Source organism: Suricata suricatta, chromosome 2, assembly GCF_006229205.1.
Source record: "Suricata suricatta isolate VVHF042 chromosome 2, meerkat_22Aug2017_6uvM2_HiC, whole genome shotgun sequence".
Classification (NCBI taxonomy): Eukaryota; Metazoa; Chordata; class Mammalia; order Carnivora; family Herpestidae; genus Suricata; species Suricata suricatta.
In genome coordinates this window covers 71,420,216-71,444,920 of record NC_043701.1, presented here as the reverse complement: position 1 = coordinate 71,444,920, position 24,705 = coordinate 71,420,216, and the positions used below count along the sequence as shown (strand labels likewise).

The following is a 24,705-nucleotide window of genomic DNA, read 5'->3' as shown; positions in this document are numbered from 1 at the left end:
AAGAATTAAAACCTATGTGAGAACACAATTTTATATAGTGGACATTATTTTTATGTCTCAAAAGGAGCTTTATAAAATTGGTTCTGTTAGATGTTTGGGGGCCTTTAAAGTGCTTTACAGAGAGCACTTTTGAAAAACAAGTTAGGGAATAATCACATTGTTATTTAAGTCCTCCAGTGAAACCATTTTCAACTTGGATCTGTAATTTAAGAAGAGTCAAGGCTGGGCATATTGGATGCTATTTCTCTTCTCATTGATACAGCAGGCATGAGCAAATGAATTTATGTTGATTGATTTTCAAAGAGATTTATTGTATGAATGTGCCCTGAGGAAAAATGGGGGAAGATTTGAATTTTCTTCATAAATCATTTATTAATAATAATAAATTGTTAGCTAATAAACAAGGCATTTCCTAATCTCACCCATAAGGTGACAGCTGCTTCTGTAGCCAACACAGTGAAATGAAACCTGGCATATAATTCTAACCCCGCCCCCATGCCACAAAAGAGAAAATGGGGATGCATCGACTGGACAAATGGTATTTAACACTCGAGATACTACAGAATAAGGAAGAAAATCATTGAAATCTTCTCTTCTTAACTCTTGCAATTTAGAGAAATCGGTGCCCTTGAAAAACCAGAATGTACTATAGATTTTGAGTCACCATCCGCCAAACAGTTGGGTTTACCATTATAATAAACCCTGTTAAAGAACTTTAATTCCAGGTAACAGCATTTCTGTTCTCTATTGTTATCAGTTACAAACTCTTTTAAAACTTTTTTTTTAAGGAAAAGGTCTCTTCCCTAGAACAGAGAGGTTTTAGGAAACTAAAAGTGGGTAACAAAGGGAGACTATATACCCCAGCTTTGCCTGAGTCAGATGTAAAGTGATCCTTGAAACACTACGGCCTAGTTTCTTCCTTTTGTTAATTTAATAGAGATCTGGTTATTTATTTATTAAGTGGGAAGGTATGTGATATGCCTTTACTGAAAGCAAATAATTAATATCTTTATATTCTGAAACACTCCACAGCCAACCTGCTCGTTTCATTTGTATTCCATGGATGCCTCATTTTTTCCTCCTCACTGCCTAGCCTGTACTGATCAGTATTAACAATGGGATTTTTGTCTCACTTGAAAACTTTCTTGTTTCATTTGAATTGAGGTGGAGACACTCTCACTTTAAAGTTAAAAAAAAGGAAGGAAGGAAGGAAGGAAAAAGCAGGTATTTTGATATTGTCATTGTTTTGTTATTTCAATATGTTAATATTCAGGAACACTGCATTCCCTTCTCAGATAATCTGATAAAGAAGCTGTAAGTGATGACAAACTTCTTAAATAAAGGAAATTAAGTAAAGGAAAACTCCCCTGATTAAAACATTTTAAAACGATGATGGATTTAAAAACATGGTGGATTTAAGAAATCAAAAGTAAAGAGACCGGAAAAAAAAGATAATTCATGTTCCTAATAACTGGAGTTTAGCCACTTTTAGCAACTCTGATAATAACCATAAACAAAATTTTATGCATCCCTTTTTTGTCACTCTTCATCCCCCCCTCAAACTTGATAATCCAATAAAACTCACCTACCAGCTGCAAAATCAGATTCTCAAAGAAAGGGAACTACCACCTCACCTTACCATTAAAGAACTTCCTTTATAATTTCTGATACCCTTAATTGTCTTGAAATCTACAGCAACAAATAATGTGACTGGCTGGTTTCTGGTCTCCTGCATTGATCTAACATTTATCACTTCAATTCATTTGAAATACAAGGAGGTTTTTTTTTTTGAGTCCCTATTTACCTCAAAGTATCACGACCATTGATGTCACAAGGGAAGACACAAAACTGATTTTTTTTCCTCAGACTGTTACAAAATTATTCCAGAAGAGGGATGAGCTTATTTTCCTGAAATCTGTATTCATGAGGGGTGGGAGGGGGAAAGGAGGCTAAAGAGCCGAGGAAGAGTTAATGCTTCCCTAGAGAGTGAATTCCCTTCGCCTTGTACCAATTCCTCCGCTCAACTCCTGCTTTCACATTTTGCTTATACTAAAAGCATTCACAAGGGTCAGATTATGAAAAGTTTAACTTAATTTCTTAAATATTGCTTTTAACCTGCCACCCCCAGCTCCCATGACTACTGCAGTAGTTCTTAAAGAACTATCATTTTTAGCTAGAACAAATAATACATTAACTATTTAGTTTGCCCAATTAATAAGATGTCTTCTGATCCTTTAAAGAATGTTTTCACCCACACAATTCTTTTCTAGAAAAAGAAAAGGTTTCGCATTCCCTGTACCAGAAAAACCCTCATTAAAAATGAATTTCCAACATGAGATGTCAGAGCAAGGACAAATGTTCGACTCTGACATTTGCTATAATTCTCTTGATCTCAGGCCTTTCTCATATACCAATGAAGCATCCTTTGAAGAAAAAAACATAGCAGATGCTAGATGGAAACTAATATCATTTTTTTTTACATGACTCAGTTGAATAACACCTTGGGAAGAGTACTGAAAATTTGTTTTTAGCATTGGCTTCCTTCTTGGTGGTGTTTCTTCGGGGAACTGGTTAACCAACTCATTCTAAAATTCTTAACTCAGTTATTTCTATTAAAGAGATCATCTACTTTTGTCAGTGGCTCAAACTTGGGGGCAGTACTCTCTCTAACCACAATAAAACAGGGGTAGAGTGGGGTTACAGGGAGACAGGGAGAGGCAAGTGTGTTTACTAGAGTGTACTATAACTTCAAGTACATTTAATCCACTAAATTTTAAAATACATCTGAAATATATTTCTCCTTTTCTTCTTTTATGCACAAATATAGAAAGAGTTCTCACCTACAGCTCACAAAAAGACCCAGGGCAGCTATAACCTGGGGAAGTACTTGGAATGCCATCTCACAACTTGGAACAATCCTTTCTGTCCTTACATTACAATGTTTGTTGTTATCCCAATTTATTTAATCATAAATAAAATATGGAGAGTGGGCCTTTAAAAAATATTGCCTTAGTTTTATCTAATACATGAAAAGATCAAAAATATATTTTCGATGGAGAAATGCTTTCACAGGGATGTTCTATGACTATACAGGTTTTGTGAAAATCATAACCAACCTGTTGTAAATTCGGAAGTATTGTTTCTATAGAAAATCAAGCACACCACCCATGAACCTATTGCTCTTCCTTGAAAGTCTTTGTGGTCAATCTCAGTATGGAGTGGGATTAAAAACCACTGATTGATTTGACAGAAATCTGTACAACAGCATGATTGTCATATTGAGGCGCTGCTCAAGTCTGACTCTAGTAGGAGGTCATCACATCTGAGACCTTGAAATTTAAAAAGGTCGTGGGGATTCAGTTGCAAGTGAAGTTAATTATGTTGCATGCTATAGATTGCAGGTTAGAAAATCATCGAAAATAGAGACAACTTTGAGAAAAAAACAAAATAAGTTTTTTTTACTTAAACCTTAAATACAGTTGAACCTTAAAAGATCAATATAACATTTCTGCCTTTTAAAGAGTCATAAATGATGCACTAACATCAATGGCTAAGGAGACGAATGCAGCAGGCTTAATCATGCAGGCCTTAGGCCCCTGATTGCAAGCGTGGGAAGTCATGTTCCTGGGGGGCGGGGGGTGAATCAAAATCCATGTTTCACACATACAGTCTGATTTCTACCTCATCTGACAAATAAGTTTAATTTTGATTATCTTTTAAGTGTTTGGGAGTGAAAGAAAAAAGTTGAAAACAACTTTAACCTTGACTTTGATTTAAGTCAAAGACTTTGAAACAGGTAAAAATATAAGACTCTAAATGCTATTGTATTTTTCGGGCATGTAGTTTCCTTTTCATTTCTTTTTTTCAAAATTACACTTAAAATATCTATGCTTGGCTACACTTTTCTATTATTTTATAATTTAATCAATCTAACACAGTTATGCTTACCAAAAGAATTTACAGTTCACACATTTTAAATTTTAAAAATCTAGAGATAAGCAAATGTGAATGTGAATTTATTAAGCTTTTAAACATTTGAAGAGACACAAAGGTCATACAAAATTTAGAGGGTAAGAAAAATGTCAAATATAAATAAACATATAGAAGTGTTTTAAAAATTATGTGTGTGTACCTAAACATGGGGTATCTGTGCTACCAAATTCCAGACTTCAACATTAATTTAAATTACTTGTTTTACAAAATTAAATAACTCTTTCCTGATTTTGTGGTTCAAAATCCATATTGAATGTCTTTCTTCCCCATGGAGTCAATTCTGTTCCTCTTTTATCTGAATTTTACCTACAACCTTTCATTTTTCCTGGAACACATCAAAATGTTTAAGAATTAGACATTACGCAAGTGAAATGGATACATTTCTAAATTTGCTTATCCGGTTTAGTTTTGACAAATATAAACTTGTTCCCCTACTCTAGGTAAAAAGAGCTAGAGAAAAAATAAATATTTAAAGACATCTAAAATATATTAATGAAAATGGCACAACTATTTAAAGTTTTTAAACTAATTATATGTGGTATTTCAAAAGGATAATTCATTAGTCCAATCCTCTAAATAATCCCAAAGTAACATGAATTCCTCTGTAGAATAAATGTCCATAGAGAGTAATCCATGGAAGACAGACAAGCCTCTTGTCGTTTGTAGTCTTAATCCATTGCCTAGAGCGTGAAAAGTGCTCAGGATAACAACTGTGGGAATCAGTAAAATCAACATTATTTTTGGATTTTATTATCTTAACAATACTGACTGATCAATAGACTTGTGGAAACTGACAAATACAATACGGTCAGTTTGATGAATCAATCTAGTGATGTGGAGAGAATCCATCCACCCCTTCCCCCGTTCTCCCTCCTTTAAATCCTCTTCATCCTCTTCCTTTACCTCCACCCGCCCCCACTTAACACACACATAGGGACAGAGACAGAGAGAAAGACAGAAGGAGAGAGGGAAAGAGAGAGATGCTTTTCCCCATTGGTCTGTAGACATTAAGTCATGAAAGCTGTAATGACAATGCTTAGATCATTTTTCACAAGAATACTAAGCCACCTTCAGTAAGTGTTTATGTTTGTAATTGCGAGAGACTCACCCTCTTCTTTCAATGGAGAAAGTTCCATACTATTGAAGTAGGTTCTCTATTCTGTATTTCAGTTGTGCGTGTTGTATGGGGGTTGGGTAGAGCAGAGAGAGTTGAGGAGTAGAGAAGGGAAAGTTCTGTCCTACTAACTTTATATATCCCAAAGCCCGAAATCTTATAAGGATATCAGCTTTAGGGAAATTGAAAGAAAAATAGAAGAGGAAATTGAAACACCTCAGACAAAATGTCTATTTAGGAAAGAACTAGTGGTGTGTGTATGACCGCCTGAACACATGCATTCATGCGCACAGGAAATTTAGTAACCCTTCACCAGCTCATGAAGACACAGAGATATCTTCTTTATGTTGGTCCATGACACTCAGCAGGACTTTTGTGAACTTTGTCATCTTCCTCTGCCCTTTAAACCAAAACTAGGGAAGTGGTTTTAATTAATGAGATGTGATGCATTAACAATGTTAGCCAGAGCATTCCAGAAGCTGAAAAACCATAGATGTTTTTAAATTCTGAGTATCCTTTTGAGTTGTAATTTATAATTCTCAGTGGACCTATATTTGTCTTGAACTGATTGTTGAAATGGGCTTTACTAGGAATTTCTTCAGTGAAATTGCTGTGGGGCGGGGGAAGGGGTTAGTTGAGCCAGGGGGGTTTCTTGGGAAGAGGGAATGATCTCTAGCCAGGCTTTAAAACCTTCAGTGGTTAAAGTTATAATGGTGAAAAGATATACATATATGTGCATATGCATATGTGTCTGTATACATATGTATATATATATACACACATGCATACACACATATAATGCACAAGTTCAAAGGAATTATATAATGAGTTATAAATTATGTAGGTAGCAGAATTCAGATTTTTTAAATCAAAATTGTACCTAAAAATGGCTATAAAACAACGCGTGCCTTGAGAAGTAAATTTATAGCTACATGCCTTTCACAGGCACGCTGGAGGGTTCTGCTCCCGGCTCTAATCTCTAGGAGATGTTTTTTGCATGTGTTGTGTGACAGGAGGGAAGGGGAGTGGGTTGAGCCTGTTCTCCCATTGTCAGCCAGTCTAGTGAGTGTTGGGAAAACCTGTCTGTGGGATCTTGTGTCATCTCTTTCTACATGTGTACAGGAAAAGTCCGTGCTGCTCAGGGTTCCTCGCTCTCGCTCTCGCTCTCTCGCTCTCTCTCTCTCTCTCTCTCTCTCTCTCTCTCTCTCGCTCTCTCTCTCTTTCTGTTTCCCTTTCATTCTGCTTCCCGGGAGCCGAATGAAGCGGAGAGCAGGATTAGAGTCCGCCACTGGCTATCAGAAGAGCCTAGATAAAAGGAACTGCTTCTTAAGCACCACTGCAGCAGCCCGTGTTCATTTTTTTTTCTTTCTACACAACAGTTGTGCCTCATTATCCGGTGCCTGGCTTGGGTTTTTTTGGTTTTTTTTTTTTTTTTTTTTTTTAGGGTTTGAAGTTTCTGTGCTTCACTGACTGTTTCAGAAGAAGAGGTGTTAGTGTTGCCGTGAGGTCTTGATTGTCTGCATTTATGAATGAAACTGACCTAAATCACCTGTTACCTCCAGTTTCCAGATTGTTTGAACTTCTCTGGCCGCACAATACAGGAGGGAAGGCAGAAGCAGCCCAGGCACCTCCAGCGTCTGCAGCATGGGCTGGTTCGCTAGGATTGTCTGTCTTTTCTGGGGAGTAGTACTTACTGCGACAGCAAACTATCAAAATGGGAAGAACAATGTGCCAAGGCTGAAATTATCCTACAAAGGTAAATCTTTATTTTTCTTTTATTTCGGCTCGCTCTGTAATGCCCCTGCTCACCCCCCACCCCCCCCCGCCCGCCTTTTCATTCCTTGAACTCCCTCCCAAGCCAAATCATGAAACCCTTTAGTTTAACCTGGGAAATCTATGTGATCCTGTGTGTCTTTCTGAGGTGATTTAAACACTTTTTTATAAAAGCATGTCTCCTGTTTGATATATGACAATTTAAATGCAAACAAAGAACATTTAATCACATTTGCAGAGAAGAGCTGAATGCCTGGGTAAATGCTGATCTGTGTATGTGATTATATGTTCTGTTAATTTTTCTGACTCTAGTTCTATTAAAATATCTTTTAAAAACACCATGGCAAATATAATCTCTTTGTAGAATGCCTCACCTATAGTAATTGTTATGATAGATTGCATTTTCTTAGTTTGAGGCACTAAATGGTTAATCGTCATCATGAATATTCAGTTTGTTCAAATCTGACAATCAGATGCTTAACATAAGCAGTAGATCATGGTTTGCCAAGAGAATATAAACTGGAGGGAACAGACTAGTTTTTTCCACAGTGTGTTATGATTGTACAAAAGGCTGTGTATTTGGCTAATTGGTGTAAAGCTAAAGCCTTTGAAATATAATGTTATTTAATTCCATATGTACTTCAGTGAGAACTGAAGGAACATTACTTTCTGGTTGTACAGCTAGTTGTGTGAACTTCCTTTCAAAAAGAGTTTAAATTTAAGAAAGAAAAAAAGCTTCAGCACATGATTGCTAGTACTTTATTTGGTTACAGCTTAATGCATATGCTTGGTTTTTAATGAGGACTTTAAAGATGTATTTGTTCTGTATTTGTTTAGATAGATTTTATAGATAGTTGTATAAAATAATGCTAACGTAGTATGAAAATAATATATACAAAAAACTTTAAATGAAAAAGAATGTTTCTGTAACTGAGGTGTTAGTAAAATGGAGTTGGAGATTAAAATGTTTTAACTCAAGTACTTTTACTCCCTAAGGTGTTGCTTTCTTATGATCCTCAGATTTCGGAATTGGGGGTGGGGCAGTGGGAAGCTTCAATTATATTATGTTTTTAGCCTATAATGTGAAAGAAAATCATTGAATCTATCTGTAGAAATGTCTGTCTTTTGCACATTGTTCTTATGCCAGAAATATATTCTTTAATTTTCACATGATGGGGAACATCTCTCTCTGAATGCTCTAGTGTGAATGAGGATCACAAACAGGAAAGAGAGATGTAATTTTCACACTTTGGATTAGAAAATTCAACACCTATTAAATGTGTTTATTTGGAATTAATACTTGCTAGATAAAATACATTGGATTGAAAGATATGTTTATTTTTGGCATCATCGTTTCTTGGGTATTAAAATGAGAGTGGATTTAAAACATTAGCAAACAGAATTGCAATTGTACTCATCATGCAAGATTTTAAAACATTATCATATAGCCATTAAATATTTAATTAAATCTCTGTTATATCTCTAGCAACTGTATTTAAATTATTTTTATAGAATATGATCTTATGGCTTGTGCATTTTCTTCAATTTTTGCTTTCTATTTTCATTCTTTGGGAGGATGGCATCAAATAATTCTTAGGTTCATGGTTGATTTTATACAAGTTTATACTCCTTTGAGTAAGTTTCACATGCAACTTTACTTCTTGAAGATGTGAATGGCTATATGCTATAATTGTAGGATAACAAATTTGAAACATGAACCACACTTTGAAAATCTACTATATTTGGAGATACTGATCTAAATGCTAAATAAATTGTGAAATAAATGAGATTTGGGAATTATATATATTTTGCAAGAATTTTACTTCTATGGTGGTTGAATACTCTCCATTATAGAAGAGGTACCAGTTCTTTCTATATACAGATAGCATTTAATTAGAATAGTCCTTTTATATGTGTGCAGGCTTTAAACTTGTCTGATGAATTAAGTTGTAAAAATTGACAACATGTATTTATATGACACTATCATTATAAGCTCTCTTTAGGAATGACATTCATTAGAATTATTCTGCTTTTCTTTTCATCAAAAACTGCTCTATACCTACACAACAATTCTATTGATATACGTAGGGCTTGGCAATTTGGTAAAATAAACTGTGAAATGAACAACAACAAGAAGAAAAGGAATGACCCAAGCAATTTTTCTTCTGTAATTTTATTGGTCTGTCATTACCTTTTTATCCCTGCATGTCACTTGTTTTGCCAAAGCAAACGCCTGGTAGCCAATTGTCAGTACTTTGTTTCTAAACTATGATAGAGATTTTTTTAGCTCCTTTTTTCCCCTTAATTAGATGTCAAACACGGTTAAAACATCCACTGCTCTGCCCTTAAAAATATTCCAGCATGATTCATGAAGAGTTAAATCCCTGCCAACCCTAATTTCCCATGGTCACTTGTTTTCAAAGATCCACCATTAACTCTCTCATTGCTCAGGTTGCCAAGACAAAGTTTCAGGCAACCTCTGTGCTCACTTCCTACTTGTCATCTTGCCTAGTAGGAAACGAAAGAGATTTGATATGTTGAAGGAGAAAGAAAAAGAACAAGAAGGCAGCCTTGGTAGTGAATGCATATTTATATCTAATAAAGTACCTCTTTACTTTCTAGGAAAAAGGGACTGAATAGATGTGTTCAGGACCATCTGGAGAAGTGATAATATTAGAAAAATGGGGTATGCTTGCTTTTCCTCTGAACCAATCTGATTTAGAATCCTTGTGGGGGAAGCAAATGTGAGAACTCTGTAAATCTCAGCAGTCATATACAAATTATCCTCACGAAACATTCACTCAGAGATACTTTTGCCTTCCTTAAATGTATGTAATATAGTTAAATGTTAAAAATGCTTATTTTTTAAATTGATGTGAAACTGTTTATTTCTCCTACAAAACTAGTCAAATTTCACTTTTCTCATGAAATACCAGACTATCATATAATCTTCCTTTTGGAATGTGTGGTACGATGAAGATTTCAGAAAAACCTATGGAAATCACAAGGAAATAAATTAGGTTTGGGGTTTTAAACAAATGAAAAATGTTCCATCAGTCAATGTAATAAGCTTTTCCAGGACATTGTGTGCTCCAGTTTTAGTAGAAATCAAAGACACATGCAAGTCTGAATGTGATGCTTATCATGTGAATCCAAAGGTTAAATCAATGCCTTTAACTTTACTTTCATAGGGAGGACTTAGTAAACAGCACTTAAATAAAAGTTTGAAAGACTTTCTTTTCATAGTTTGTAAAGATTTTTGGCCCCAGAGTTGTTTAATTATTGTTACAATGAGATTATCAGTTAAACCAAAATTCTCACACATGCCTTCCTGATATTGGAAGATACTATTTAATTAAAAATTTATAACATGCAATTTGCAAAGGCCTTTTTATTTGCCATTGCTCACTGCATTATGATCACTTCAAATTTAATTAATATGAATAATAATTTACCAATTAAACTTGTTGACTTTGCAGAAATTTTTCTTCACTTTTACCAGAGTACAAATCTATATGTAGAAGATGTGTATACATATGAATATATGTATATATATGAATGACACAACTGTATGTTAATGTCTGATAGCTGAGAAAAGTAATCTTGACAGGCTACAATAAAATGGTTACTAGTTTACAATGACATTCCTAGTATATATTATGTATGTATTTATTAATTTTAGAGTGGGTGTGATCTTTTGTGTCCCATAAAAAATTCCCATGCTTATATCAAGTATTTACATGTTTGAATAGGATGTAATGTCTTATACTGATAATTTCTTCACAGCTAAAATGATAAGTATCTATTAAAGGTAGAGGAAAATATATATTATATATACTGTATTTATATATTATATATAATATGATATATTTATATAGTATATGTGTAATATAATTCACACACACAATGCAAAGAAGTTATTAATTCATTGCAATGCCTTTTCTCCTATAGCCACTACATATTTAACATCAGGTCTTTGACTTGCTGATTCTTATTTAACATGGCCTTTTCTTCTCAAATTTCTATTAACTTTAAAAATCATATTTTGAGGGCACCTGGGTGGCTCAGTTGGTTAAGCAGCCAGCTTCGTCTCAGGTCATGATCTCAGGGTTCCTGGGTTTGAGCCCCGCATCAGGCTCTGTGCTGACAGGTAGCTCAGAGCCTGGAGCCTGCTTCCAGTTCTGTGTCCCCTTCTCTCTCTGCCCCTCCCCCTCTCATGCTCTGTCTCTTTCTGTATCAAAAATAAATAAAACATTTTAAAAAAAAGGAAGAAAAATCATTTTTAAAAAATAATAAAATAAAAATCATATTTTGATTCTGAAATCTTCAATTTCAGCATACTGAAAACTAGAAATTTGTATTCACCTACTCAAAAAATATATTCCGGCAAAATAATAAAAAATAAAATAAAACAAGATGCTCAGTCATGCATCTTGTGATCCAGTGCTGGTCAGATCACATGAGGGCTAGTGAAAGTATCCAATTTGGGGTTCTCTGTTTAAAGCTGCCAACCAGATTGGCCTTTGAAATAATAATTTATACAGTGTAGCATTTAGCTAGCCCAAAACTAACTGAGACCACAAAACCATGCCATGTAAATTTCTAGCCCACCACATTTTGATAATGATATTCAATCATTATCAGCTCAAATAAACCTGAATACTGAAGAGGTAATTTTTCCAATTCTAACTTTTTTATGTTTCTATTTCTCTTCATATAAATTATTTACAAGACTCCATGACTGACAATGATATAAAATACCTGGATATTTAGGCAACTAAATCGATGTAAACATCTGTCAAAACTAGTTTCCTTGTTTTCTAACTTTTCATTCATATATAAATCAAACAAATTAATTAACAAATAAGCTGGGATTTGGGGCCAGTTATATTTAAATTTTATATTCAAACATCCATGCAAATGAAAGATCTTTCAAGAATAAATTTAATTAAAATTAATTAATATGATCACATATGTTCCTAGTACGGAAATAAACCTGTTGCTTGCTGAGCATAATCTACTTATGCTTAGTGTGAATACCTAATTGTAGTTCAGATATGTAGTTTAAATAACTTACAGTGTTAGCAGCAGTAAGAAATTGTGTGGTTTAACTTCTTATCCCGATTTTTCCCGTTTAAACTTCTGTGACACACCTACATGTCACTAGTCAAAGGTCAAAATATCGCACCCTCACATGCTTTGGAGAATTTTATATCTGAAGTCAAGACTATGCTAAATAGAATTTATATTTCCATTGTTCTAAAACCTGCCAGAGAAACCAGCACTCAAATACATTTTTAATCACTCATTATCTAATAGCATTCATTTACAAAGTCATGATATTATATCATGGAGAGTTACATACTAATTGATTAAGACATTGTACTTATCAAAACTTTACGAAAAAAATCTATGACAAAATGATTTACTGGTACAAAGTCGTCGGTAAAATCTCCAAAGCTTGTGACAGTATCTAAGTGTAGTGCATGCAGTGAAAGCTTATTTTAAAAAGACCAGCAGCTGTAAACATAAATTAGAACAAGTGTGAGTCTTGGGATGGATTTTACCCCTCATGACTTCTAAGGTGCTATTTAAAGGAATTACCATGATTTGCAGTTCTGTGCTTCCACTAATAGGTGGCACTAGCAATTTGTGACAGCTCTTTCATTAGTTTGGAAATGGGCAGGCTGCTAGGATAAATATACACAGAGTAATGTGTGGAGGCCAAGCTTGGAAAAACTGGCATAAGAGTCAGGAAATGTAACATGCACAAAACAGAAGTATTAGTTAAAATCCATTTTGCTAAAGATTTTGATGTGCTCTGTGCATACAGTGATTGGTATATTTCGACCCTAGAAAAGTAAGTGGTTGTAAGTAAATATATATATTTTTTAACTTAAGACTTTACATGTGAAATTGGCCTGTAAAATGTAAAACAAAATGAGTGAAACAGTAGCACCCATCAGAATGATGAAAGGATAGCTTCATGTATCTTCATGCATATTAAGTATTTTATATATTTTCCTCTTTATACATTCACATATATATTTTTAAGTCTGTCTCAGAAAATGTTCATAACGGAAACGATGCAGACTGCCTATGGCACATCACTGCCTTCGATCATAATTGGAGAGTAGCTAATTGAGACGGTAAAGTAAAGTTTAGTAAATCACATGCAGTATATTTTTAAGTGACTTCTTGTGATTTGTAGGTTGTTTTAAATTAGTATCATAATTAAACATATGGAAGAACCAATAAATTTTATCTGACACCAGTAAGTCTGAATGTCTCCAGTGACTATCTCCTTCTATTGCCAAGATATAAACATCAGTATAAATAGGGAATTCAAACCCTATTTCCAAACAGTAACAAAGCTGGACTCTGTCAAACCCAGGATAAGAAAATATACAATTTACACTTAAATTAGGGAATGAAGATAAGCAAAAATAAAATTCTGTTGATAAATAGGAAGAACAATCCAATCTTAGTATTTTCCAGAAGCTTAGGGTAAAACTTAAAGAGACCACAAATGTAGGGAATCTTGTCAGCTTTTAAATGCGTCATTAAACCTGCACCTCCAGGTTTCCTTTGCTTGGAGAGATATGATGTGGGAACCAGTGTTGACCAAATCTCACAGTAACTTATTTTGTTGCCGAAATCACGTGTCTTTTGGTAAAATGTAGCATCACCTGCTTGGGTCTTCATCAGCAAACTAAATGGGGCTTAGTTCTGTTGAAGATGTCAAATGACTTCTTTAGTCTATAAAATTACTTAAGTGGATCGTGGATCGTCTCTGTTGTGCCAGACTGTGAGGTCCTCAAGGCCAGATCTATTCCTTTGCATCCTTAGACTCTAAACAGTTGGCACAGTCACTTACTGAGCGATTCCTTTGACACACTTTGTTTTTTTAAAGCTTTATTAGTGAGTACAAAAAGAGTGCACAGGTGCAATAATTCATTATAAGCAAATTGTGCATTGTAATGTAGAGAAAGTAAGCTTGTGCTAGACGCTTTCTAGCACAGTCGATGCTCTTAGAAACACATCAAGAGGGTTGCCTGGGTAGCTCAGTCAGGGTGAGCATCCAGCTCTTGATTTCAGTCAGGTCATGATCCCAGGATCTTGAGATTGAGCCCCATCTGTGGGTTGTAGTACCTACTTGGGTTTCTCTCTCTTCTCTCTCTCTCTCTCTCTCTCTCTCTCTCTCTCTCCTGCCCCTTCATACTCTCATGCTCACTCTCAACACAATATGATACAATGCAATACAGTACAATATAAGTAAAAATAAAGGCACTAAGGGTATATCAACAGTGTCTGCTCCACAGACAGTATCTTCTCTGAACCCAGCCTATTTCAGGCAGGGCTGAATCTCAAAGTTTCTGGGTCATCTTTACTTGCCTGCAAGTAAGACATGAAAAATATACAGATACACATATCTTGTAAGATCCTAGGAACCAGATTGAGGAGTTGTTTCATTCCTTTGGAGGAACACCCTGATTTTTCTCATAATCATGTGTCAGTACAGATAGCCAGAAAAGAAAGTGAGTGAGGCTACTCAGAAACCACATAATGGCTAAAGATAAAATATCTCATCATCGGCCTCATTGTGTCTAACCCTTTTGTAGAACAAATCAGCTCTACCAAACAAAGCTGAAAGCACAATCACTTAAAAATTTAAGTGGACAATATTCCATTGTTCATACTTCTGAAAGAATGCTGCCTTTGGTATCTGACAACTTACTAAGATCATTATTGCATAGGTTTTCTTGCTTCTTCTTACCTCTGACTCCACTAAGTTTCTTAGTCCACTTATAGGTGGAAATGATGTTTAGGATATAAATTAGTTTACAGTGCTTGATGTTAAATTCTTATAAAATATGTTAGGATTGTGACACAGTAGAAGTTTTAACAGGAAAGGACAGAAAGATAACTACCAAGACTGATGAATGTACAAATCATAGCTATTAAGTGACATTAAAAAATAACTAAGATCTAATCCCAACCCTTAATGTATGTATTTGGGGAAAACCAGAAGAAAGTTGTTTATACCTGAGGTTAACTCCAAAGTTAACTATCTACAGTCCAATTAGACAAGGACTTGTGAATTTTCATCGGATGTGTTAGAAATTTTAATTTTTATATTCAAATTTGAAGTTTCCTGAAGTTTCAGGAAAATAAACTCTACTCTGCTGTGATCATCCTTTAGAATTAGTTTAGGGACACTTGGTTGGCTCAGTCATAAGTATATCTTTAGATTTTGGCTCAGGTCATGATCTACCAGTTGTGAGATTGAACTCTGTATCAGGTTCTGTGCTGAGCATGGAGCCTGCTTAAGTTCTCTCCCTGTCCTTCCGCCCCTCCTGCCCCCGTCTCAAAAAAATGGTAGTGTAATTGTACTTCAGAATTATATAGAGATGAAGAACTATATAAATCAATGTGTTTATTAACAAATATAAGAAAAGTTACATTCAATTCATTATTTTTCTAAATTGTACCATGTTTAGTTGGGAATTGTGGATGGAATGGTGAGAAATAGTAGGGAGAAAATTTCTCCCTTAGCTTGAGGTTAGGTCTTGGGCACCTCAGAATTGCCTATGATCCTCTGTCCTTTAATGTTGACCTTCCTAGAGTAACTTCCATAGTACAATGCTGCAGTCTGGAGGAGTTGTCTGTTCTCCCTAAGGTATCACTACTCTAGCAAGTTGCTAACCTGCCTCTTTCCATGGCCCTTCCATTGAGCCTTCTCAGCATGTTGGCTCCAAGACACAGTGTTTAGTGTCTTGCTTCCACTGGAATGCATGCAGTGTTTCCACTCTCAAGTCCCTCCACCTGCAGAGTGAAGGGTGTGAGCGGGACACAGATCCCCCTGCTCCCCAATACAAGAGCCCTCCATATTTCCAGACTTGATATGTAATTTCTGTTAAATATAATATTTATAACGTAACTGATTCTGGCCACCCTCCTCCCCCATCCTCCCTGCCTTTGACCTAGAAATCATCTTTGTCCTGTACCTTCTTGTCCTAGCCAAATAAATCAAATTATCCAAATAATCTGACTCTCCTTTGAAAACAAAATCCTTAGAAATTAAAAAACCCTTATGTCTCTCTCTGAAAGAGGTGTAGCATATCATTTTTATCAGATAGAGCTACAGAAGAACAAACAAAATGACAATTTCTTAATGAGGTAATCTTGCCACTTTAAATTTTCAGGAAATTTCCTCATTTTACATGCATATACCTAATGATCTCAACTAGACATTGGCCTAGTACAGAGAGTGTGGTTCCCATAATTTTAGTTCAGTTGGTTCAGATTTACAAATATAAAAACTGGTGATTAAAGGACAAAGTAGCTGCTTTGACCCTTGAGATGTCGGTATGTTGCCCAAGTGATGACTCAGAAGCAGAAAGCTCACACAACCAGAAATTTTGTGCCAGTGTCACTCAGGCATCTCTTCCCCATCTGCCCTTACCTCTGCCTACTTTCCCAGACACTACACATTCTGGGGAGTTGCTGAGCCAGCTGGGGTCTTTTGCATTTGTCTCTTTCACATGTGAAAGGCTATAGAATATCTACATTTGGTCTCTCACAGAGAACTCCAACTCTTCTTGTTCAAAATCGTGCCCACTGACCTCTCTGCAAGTGTATTTGTCCTCATTATTCCCAGTTTTGCAGAATGTTGTCATTTGGTCCCAGTGGTCCAGGGCAGTAGCATCTTTGCCTCTTCCCCGGCTGGCCCACCCCATATCTACGTAGATGTCCTGTGAATTCTATCTCTTGAGTCAATCAAATCTGTCCTGTTCTCTCTTCCAGGTTAAGTGAGATCCATATCATTCTTGCCCTGCTGTGACAACAGCCATCTTTCTTTTTTTTTATGTTTTATCTATATTTGAGACAGAGAGAGACAGACCATGAGTGGGGAGGGGCAGAGAAAAAGGGAGATACAGAATCCAAAGCAGGCTCCAGGCTCTGAGCCACCAGCACAGAGCCCAATGCAGGGCTCAAACCCACAAATGTGAGATCATGACCTGAGCCTAAGTCAGAGGCTCAACCGACTGAGCCGCCCAGGTGCCCCAATAACAGCCATCTTTAATTACTTCTTCTTTGCATCATTAGTGGCAATAATTCTTTATGAAATTAAAATCTAATTATGTCTTTCCTTTATTTTAAAATTTTACTGATTAAAGTCCAAACTCCTTAGCTTGACCTAAAAGAATGATTAACTTAAAAGAGTCTAGGGCATAGAGGGAACTAATTGGAGGTATTGGAGTTGCTCAGATATGAAGAAATTAATTCCTGCATAGGATCATGATAATGGAAATGAGAGAGGAAGGCTGAAGATGACAAATATATAGAGAACATTTAGATTTGGAAAATGCTTATGTGTGAGGAGGATCTGGAGAATTCAACAACAGTACGTTTTAAAATTTCTGCAACCAGAAGTGTGATACAACAATTGGTAGTAACTAGAAAGTGAAACTCTCTTCACCTTGCAGCCCCAACCAACCACACCCCCCAGAACCTCCCTTTTCACGTCACAGTTGTGAGCTTTCCTTCCTGGGTCCACATCTGCCCAGCCTTGCTTGTTTACTGATGCTGTTCTCTCCATCACTGACTTGAGTATCTTCTTTGATAAGGTTTTTGAAAAGGCAGAGAATAAAATATCATGTGGCAACTATCCTGAAGAAACTTAGGACTTGGAAGGGAAGAAGACCCAAATGTGTAGAGTCTTACACATGATCGTGCCTCATTGAATTGAAGAAGTGGTTGAAGGAAAAAGTGAGGAGGCGAGAGATGATCATTCCACGTGAGAGGCCTAAGGAGCAGAGATGAGACCGTATATAAAATGGATTTGAGTATAAGTCATAGACCATTCTGGGAAGTGAAATCTCTGACTGGGAGAAAACTCACTTAGGGCTGCAGAAGGAGTTTAAATAAGGATAAATATTAGAAAATATTGAAACAGGTTATAAGTTTCAAATCTTAGATTTCAACAGTGGGATGAAACTGTTTAAAGTTTGCAAATGAGTGGTATGTGCCAAGTAGTGTTTTAGGAATCCAGAAACCTGGGAGCTGGCCCTCAGTTCTGATGGATTGGGTCATCATCTGAGATTCTGAAGCATGATTCTGAAACAAATTGCTGCAGTTCAGATTGGACCTCACATAATGACTTCGTTCTGAGTTACAGAGACTCCAGATGTAGGCACAGAGCTCTTCCTTTATACAGAGAGCAATACATTTTCACACATCCAGAAAATTACAAGTTAATACCTAAGCAAAACTGCAAGTATTTGTTTAAAATCCAAAAATCTAGCATCATTTAGGGTGTAGCTGTCCATCTAAAGTATTCAATTGCATATTAATGCCTTTAAGTTTTCTTAGATTTATGTCAGAGCACACGATTAGGACTTCTGAGGAGGTATCACACACACATCTTTCTGTCACAATGTCATTATTTGGGCAAAAGAAAGATATCAAGTGTGACCTTGTTGTTTTCAGGTTACTATATTGTGTGGGATCATTCTTCTTTAGTAGCTTTTTTTCTTTTCTCCTGGACTGTTGTGCAGGGTTTGAGTCCGTTGCACTTGATTCCAACTACGTAGAATTGGAAGCTATCCTCAAATGCAGCAACTACTTCTAAGACACTAATTCCCTGGTAGGCTCTTACACACTGGCACAGAGCCACGGAGTTTCTTACTTACACTGTGCGTTCTTCATGTTCAATAGACTCCCAGCCTTCTTTGCCTTCCCGAAGTGCCTATCCAGAACAGAATTAAGGTTCCCTTGGCACATTCTAACAGAACACACATCCTATCTCCATCATTCAACCTCCTAATCCAGCCAGCATCTTGAGAAAGGTTTCTAGCATAATAGCAAGATGGGACCAAGTCACTAGAAAAAAGTTCTTCTTGCATGCCTGAAATCACTTAGCAAGGCAGAATAGAGTCAATGTCTGTTTTGTCTAATGTTGTTTCATCAAAAATAAGATTAATACTTATCTCATTGGCATTGCTCTTTAGCTGTCAAATTAGAGAAAACTGTCTACTCCGTGACAGTACTTCTGTCCACAGCTTTATAAACATTAGCACATTAATTTTGAAAGAATATGTTGAGACTATTTTAAGCAGATGCCATATAAGGAAGTGAAATTAGTGATGCTACAGTGATTTGTTTCTTTAGTACAGATCTCAGTCTCTAATACGGAGGTGCACCAAATGAAACACACCCTATGGACTTCATTCTCCCAAATGGATTCTCTATTGTCCATGTTATACCATCTTTTTCATACAATTTAGTTTTCTTAGAGGAACTAAAGATAAAGATAATAGTGAATGTCTCTAGTGTGCCCCCTCCACATACACCAAACAGCCAGATTTATTGCCTTTTCATATTTTCAAAAGAATAAAATGACACATTCTCACATTCTTGGAATGTCCAAAACAAATTCCAACATTCCATTCTTGGAGTGTGTAAAATAAATATATCCAATAATATATATAATCTTTATTTAGTTTTATTGAATAGAAGGTCATGCTGTGCTTAGAGTGTTCAACTGTTTGTTTGATAGCCTATTGAAAATCAGTGACTTTTTCCAGTTTAGCTACCAGAACAAAAATTTCACCAGGACAAAAGGAATCTTAGCATAGTAAAGAAAGTGTTGAATTGACTCGGGCATTTTTTTCTGTTAGGATATGAATGTGTCATTAACTTTATTAGCCTCAAGTTGTTCTTCTCTAATGTGGAAGGATACCTACTTCATGGTAGCTGGTAGCTCTTATCAGGATAATAACAATATGTTCGTTGTAAGATATGCAATCACTGCTAGGTACATAGAAGGTTCTAGATCATCATTTTGTTAATTTATTGTGGGTATGCATGCAATTCTCTGTAACTTATTTTGTCAATTAGAGAAATAATAACACAAAGAAAAGTACAATTATTATATTTGTGATGCAGTTATTTCAAGACCTGTAAAATAATAGTGTTAATGTTAAAAAACACAAAGCTCGTCAATATCAAGTGGTCAGTAAACCTATGAGAAAGCTTTCTAAAAAGCTGGTGTTGAAAGTACACAATTGATGAAAAAATACCTAACAGGACTTTCAGTCCTGCATAGGTGAAGCTGAACGTCTTGATGTTTACCTATTGCTTGACCAAGTTTTCAATGTAATTTCAATGGAATCTGTATGAATGTATCCAAAAAGCTAGTGACAGCAATGCAGGCAGGCCTGATTTTTAGGCCCTTGGCCATGAACACTTACTGAGCCAGCCTGAGCAAGGAAGCACCTGTTTCTTGAGGAAAGGGTTGCCTGCATCTCACAGACTATAAGTTCCCAATTCATGTTTTCAACATGAACCAAAGTCAGTCATTTAATATTCAGTAAAAATAACCAGGAAATGACTAGTTTTATTTGCTCCTGTACTTACAACATATCCTCTTAAGTGGTGTAATGGTTGCCTTGAATATTATTTTGTTATGACTTAGCTCATGAAGACACAACGTTCTTCACGACAACTTAAAGAGTATTGAATTCACATAGGAATTAACACAGTATTTCTATTTAATATGTCCCTGAGTCTGAATGAAACACTGTAGATACAAAGTCTGGGGCTTTCTGACCAGTTCTATGAACGACCTGTGATTACAAATAACCCATTTGCAGGAAAGAGGATATTTGGTCATCAAGAAAATAAACTTGCAGTCTGAAGCTGGTAAATAGAATGAAGAACATGTCGAGAGTAACTTAAAGGGGCTTTTGTCTAACAGAAGACACTTGGAAGCCAGACTAGGAAAGCCAGACGTCCTTAAGAAGGGAGGTGACACTCACCATAGTCGGCTTTTAAGGGATTTTTCTAGAAGGCAGAATTCCTTTGGAAACCATTTTATACACCAGCATGAATAAATTTCAGTGCTACTCTAGACAAAGATGAATTTTATTTCATTGTGGGTTTAGCCATATTACAATGCTCATAAACTATTTTACCTTATGCCAGACATGTGGAAGCAATCAGTATATGTAAATGATATGTGAAGGTGAGGTATTCTTAGCTTCAAAACTTAGACTGTCTGTGGTTATAAATTATAACCACATCACAAAGAGCAGCTTGCCTTTTAATAGTAACTTAAATGTAAAAATAATCAGTGATGAATTCTTAAAACTGCCAGTGTTCTCTTAGTAAAGTATAGTAAATGTAAAATACAGGGCTACTTCGTGCTGTTATATTATTTCTAGGAACACAGTATTCAAAGGCAAATATTTTTTACCTTAAGTAATTGTTAATATGTAAGTAGCTGTAGTAAGACATAATTATGGCAGTCTGTCTCTGAGAAACTTTTGCCAAGGCTTGCATTTCATTTATTTACTTTTTACTTTTTTATTGAGGTATAATTGACCTACAACATTATATCAGTTTCAGGCGTACAACATAATGATTCAGTTTTTGTATATATTGCAAGATGATCACCACAATAAGCCTCATAAACATTTGTCACCATGCATAAGTACAGAACTTTTTTTTCTTGTGAAGAAAAGATCTACTCTCAACAACTTTCAGATGTACAGTATGGGTTTATTAAATGTAGTCGCCATGGATGGGTTACAGTTGACTACAATTATTCTTTATTAAAATAAATGCCTCCCCTCTTTTATTCAATGAGTGTAATATCAATTTGGTTTTTTCCTATACTGTATTCTTATATTTTTAAATGTTTTATGTTTATTAATCATTGAGACAGATAGAAACAGAGAATGAGTTGGGGAGGGACAGAGAGAGAGAGACAGAATCTGAAGCAGGCTCCAGGCTCTGAGCTGTCAGCACAGATCCCGATGCAGGGCTCAAACCCACAAACCATGAGATCATGACCTGAGCTGAAGTTGGTCGCTTAACCGACTGAGCCACCCAGGTGTCCCTCCTATAATATATTCTTTATACATACATATGTCTATGTATATATGTACACATATGCTTCAAAACATTTTATATATTTTGAACAAATAAACCTGAGTCAAAAATCTTTGCCAAAGAAATAGATATTATAAAAATAAATATTTACTTTTCTGTAAATTCAAAACAACAAAACTCTTAGTCTCAATATAATGGTGCTGTGCCTCTTTTTAAATCTTTCTATCATTTGCTATCTATAAAGCCCCATATTAAAATAACACAAATTCGGGGCGCCTGGGTGGCTCAGTCGGTTAAGTGGCCAACTTCAGCTCAGGTCATGATCTCACAGTTCGTGGGTTTGAGCTCCACGTTGAGCTCTGTGCTGATAGCTCAGAGCCCAGAGTCTGCTTCAGATTCTATGTCTCCTTCTCTCTGACCCTCCCTCGCTCACACTGTGTCTCTCTCTCAAAAAATAAATAAACATTATGATTTTTTAAAAATAAATAACAATATAAATTCAAAGTCATGTTACAAGACACACATACACACAGAAAGTAGTGGTGGGAAAGAAAATAAGGCAAACTGAAATAAACCAAAGATCGATATTGAAGCATCTTCTCATTATCTTTGTAATAGCAAAAATATACAAGGTTATATTTTGTTAGACTGAAATCAGCTCTTTTATACTCACAGTTTTCTCATAATAAAACAAACAAACACACTTCCACTGATTCTAAGATATTTGCTTGAAGAAACCAAGAAGCAAATCATTGCACAAAGTATCTGAGCAAAATGCAGCCATCTTTAGAACAATAAAAGTCTCCCAACCTTGGCTCAACATGCCATCCTTTGTTCAATAGGCATGTTCTGGGCCAGGGACTATGAGAAACTAAGACAGAGATAAAAACAATCCTTGTGCAGAAGGATCTTACCCTCTCTTATCAATCCAGACCAATTAGGGTATAGCATGCCATTGGACTAAATTTTTTAATATAAAAAAATTCACTAATAGAATTAATTCTACATGGTGCTATACAAATGCCACTTGCCATTTGGAGTTATTGCATACAGCAATAGTAGGGAAGTCTAAGGAAAAAAAGAATGACCCTGAATGGGGGAACTAAGCAGAGAAGCCCTAAGTGTGTTGGATGTGAAAAGTATTGGGAGACAAATGTTTCCATTGTGTGTGTGTGTGTGTGTGTGTGTGTGTGTGTGTGTGGTGTTGTTGCTTTGGTTTGGGGAAGTGTTCAAGTATAACTCTGATATCTTTTTGTAAACACTTCCATATTATTATGTTCTTGCTTATTTGAATATTATTCTTTCTCTCATCCAAGAATTGTCCTTTTAAAACTTTTAAATTCATTTCAAATGAACAGAAAGTTAATAACTATACGTCAACTACTGTAATGATTACTAAGAATAGAAAAATATGTAGGATTACTCCCTTAAAAACATCCCAACACAGTGTTTGAGAAACCATACTACTCAATGACAAGGCAGTTTGGTCCATCACTTAGATATAAAACAAATGCTATGATGTTAGAGGGGACAGTGGTTTGTTAATTATGCTGTGGTATGCTATTGAGAATGAGGAAGATATGTTTTACAGGGAGTAAGAATTAAACTGGATTATAAGAGTATGGAAAATCTGGCAAGGAAGAACAGGGAAGGCCTTTCTGGTAGAAGCATAGTCTGGACACATGAGACCTTAATGTGTAAAACTTATTCATGATACAACAAAATGAATTAATCTTCTATGGAAAGGAGTGGCAGATTGTGAGGCAATGAGAGCCACTTCGGAAAATCTGTCAGTCATCAATGATTCTCTGTAATATTTGATCATTATCATAATTACTGCTAACAGTATATGCAATGGCATACACTGTAATTTATGGGATATGTACAAATAAGTGCCCCCAAGGAGCGCATATTTAGGTAAGAAGGTAAGCAAGGATGTCAAAACACACATTATGGGGCAAATGTGCAGAGTAATGTATCCCAACAAACAACAGTGAATATTCAGAAAATTAAAATGTCACAGAGATGCAAGGAATCAGTAAAATCTTTATGTGAGAAAAAACATTTGAGGTGGGCACCAAAGAGCCTTTTGGCATGCATGGAGGGGAAAGGAAGAATGGAGAACATTCTACATAATGGGAGTAAACAAAGAAAAGAGACAGCCTCAAGAGAATTTCATGAAATATTTAGTACTTTAGTTTGCCTAGGCATATTTAAGAAAATCATACGAGATATGTTCAGGTCCTAATCGAATAACCGTGGACAATTAACTTGGTTTTCCTCAGCACTCAATGCATATCACAGAAGAAATATTGAATGACTATTTGTTTTCTTTTATTCTTCAGTTTTTAATGAAAATGATTAAATAATTCATAAAAATTGTCATCATCATTATTTTTAATTGATGTATTTGAGTGCATTTTAGGTGCAGGGCACCAAGCCCAGAACCACACTCTAGAGGAATTAGTAGAACATTGTAGTGAAGAGCATGGCTTCAGTAATCGGATTTGAGCTCAAATCTGACGTATTGTGTGTGTGATCTTGGAAATACACCTCACTAAAACTCCGTGATTATTTATAAGATGGGGATAATAAAAGATCTATTCTTTTAGATAGTTGTGAAGATTACATGAGGCTTAGAAGTTACCTTTTTAAAATGTATCAGCATGACTCAGTCGGTTGAATGTCCCATTTTTTATTCCAGCTCAGGTCATGATCCCAGCATCGGGGAATTGAGCCCTGCATAGGACTCTGCACTGAGCACAGAGCCTGCTAATGATTTCTTCCCTCTCCCAATGCCCCTCTCCCTCACTCGTGCTCTCTCTCCCTCTCTCAAATTAAAAAAAATGTATTATGGATGATACACATGGAACACTAAGCAAAGTGTTTGGCAGGATGAATGTTTAGTAAGTATTAGACATTAATAG

At 35.7% G+C, this 24,705-nt stretch overlaps 1 protein-coding gene across 1 annotated transcript in view; it reads left to right on the top strand.

Annotated features, from left to right (window-relative positions):
• The first annotated feature begins 6,751 nt into the window (after positions 1–6,751).
• The window catches only part of SEMA3A (semaphorin 3A), a 202,822-nt gene continuing 184,868 nt past the window's right edge, over positions 6,752–24,705 (top strand). Inside the window, exon 1 of the mRNA XM_029918820.1 lies at positions 6,752–6,863. Within this exon, the coding sequence (XP_029774680.1) occupies positions 6,752–6,863 (112 nt within the window). The remainder of the gene's footprint in view (positions 6,864–24,705) is intronic.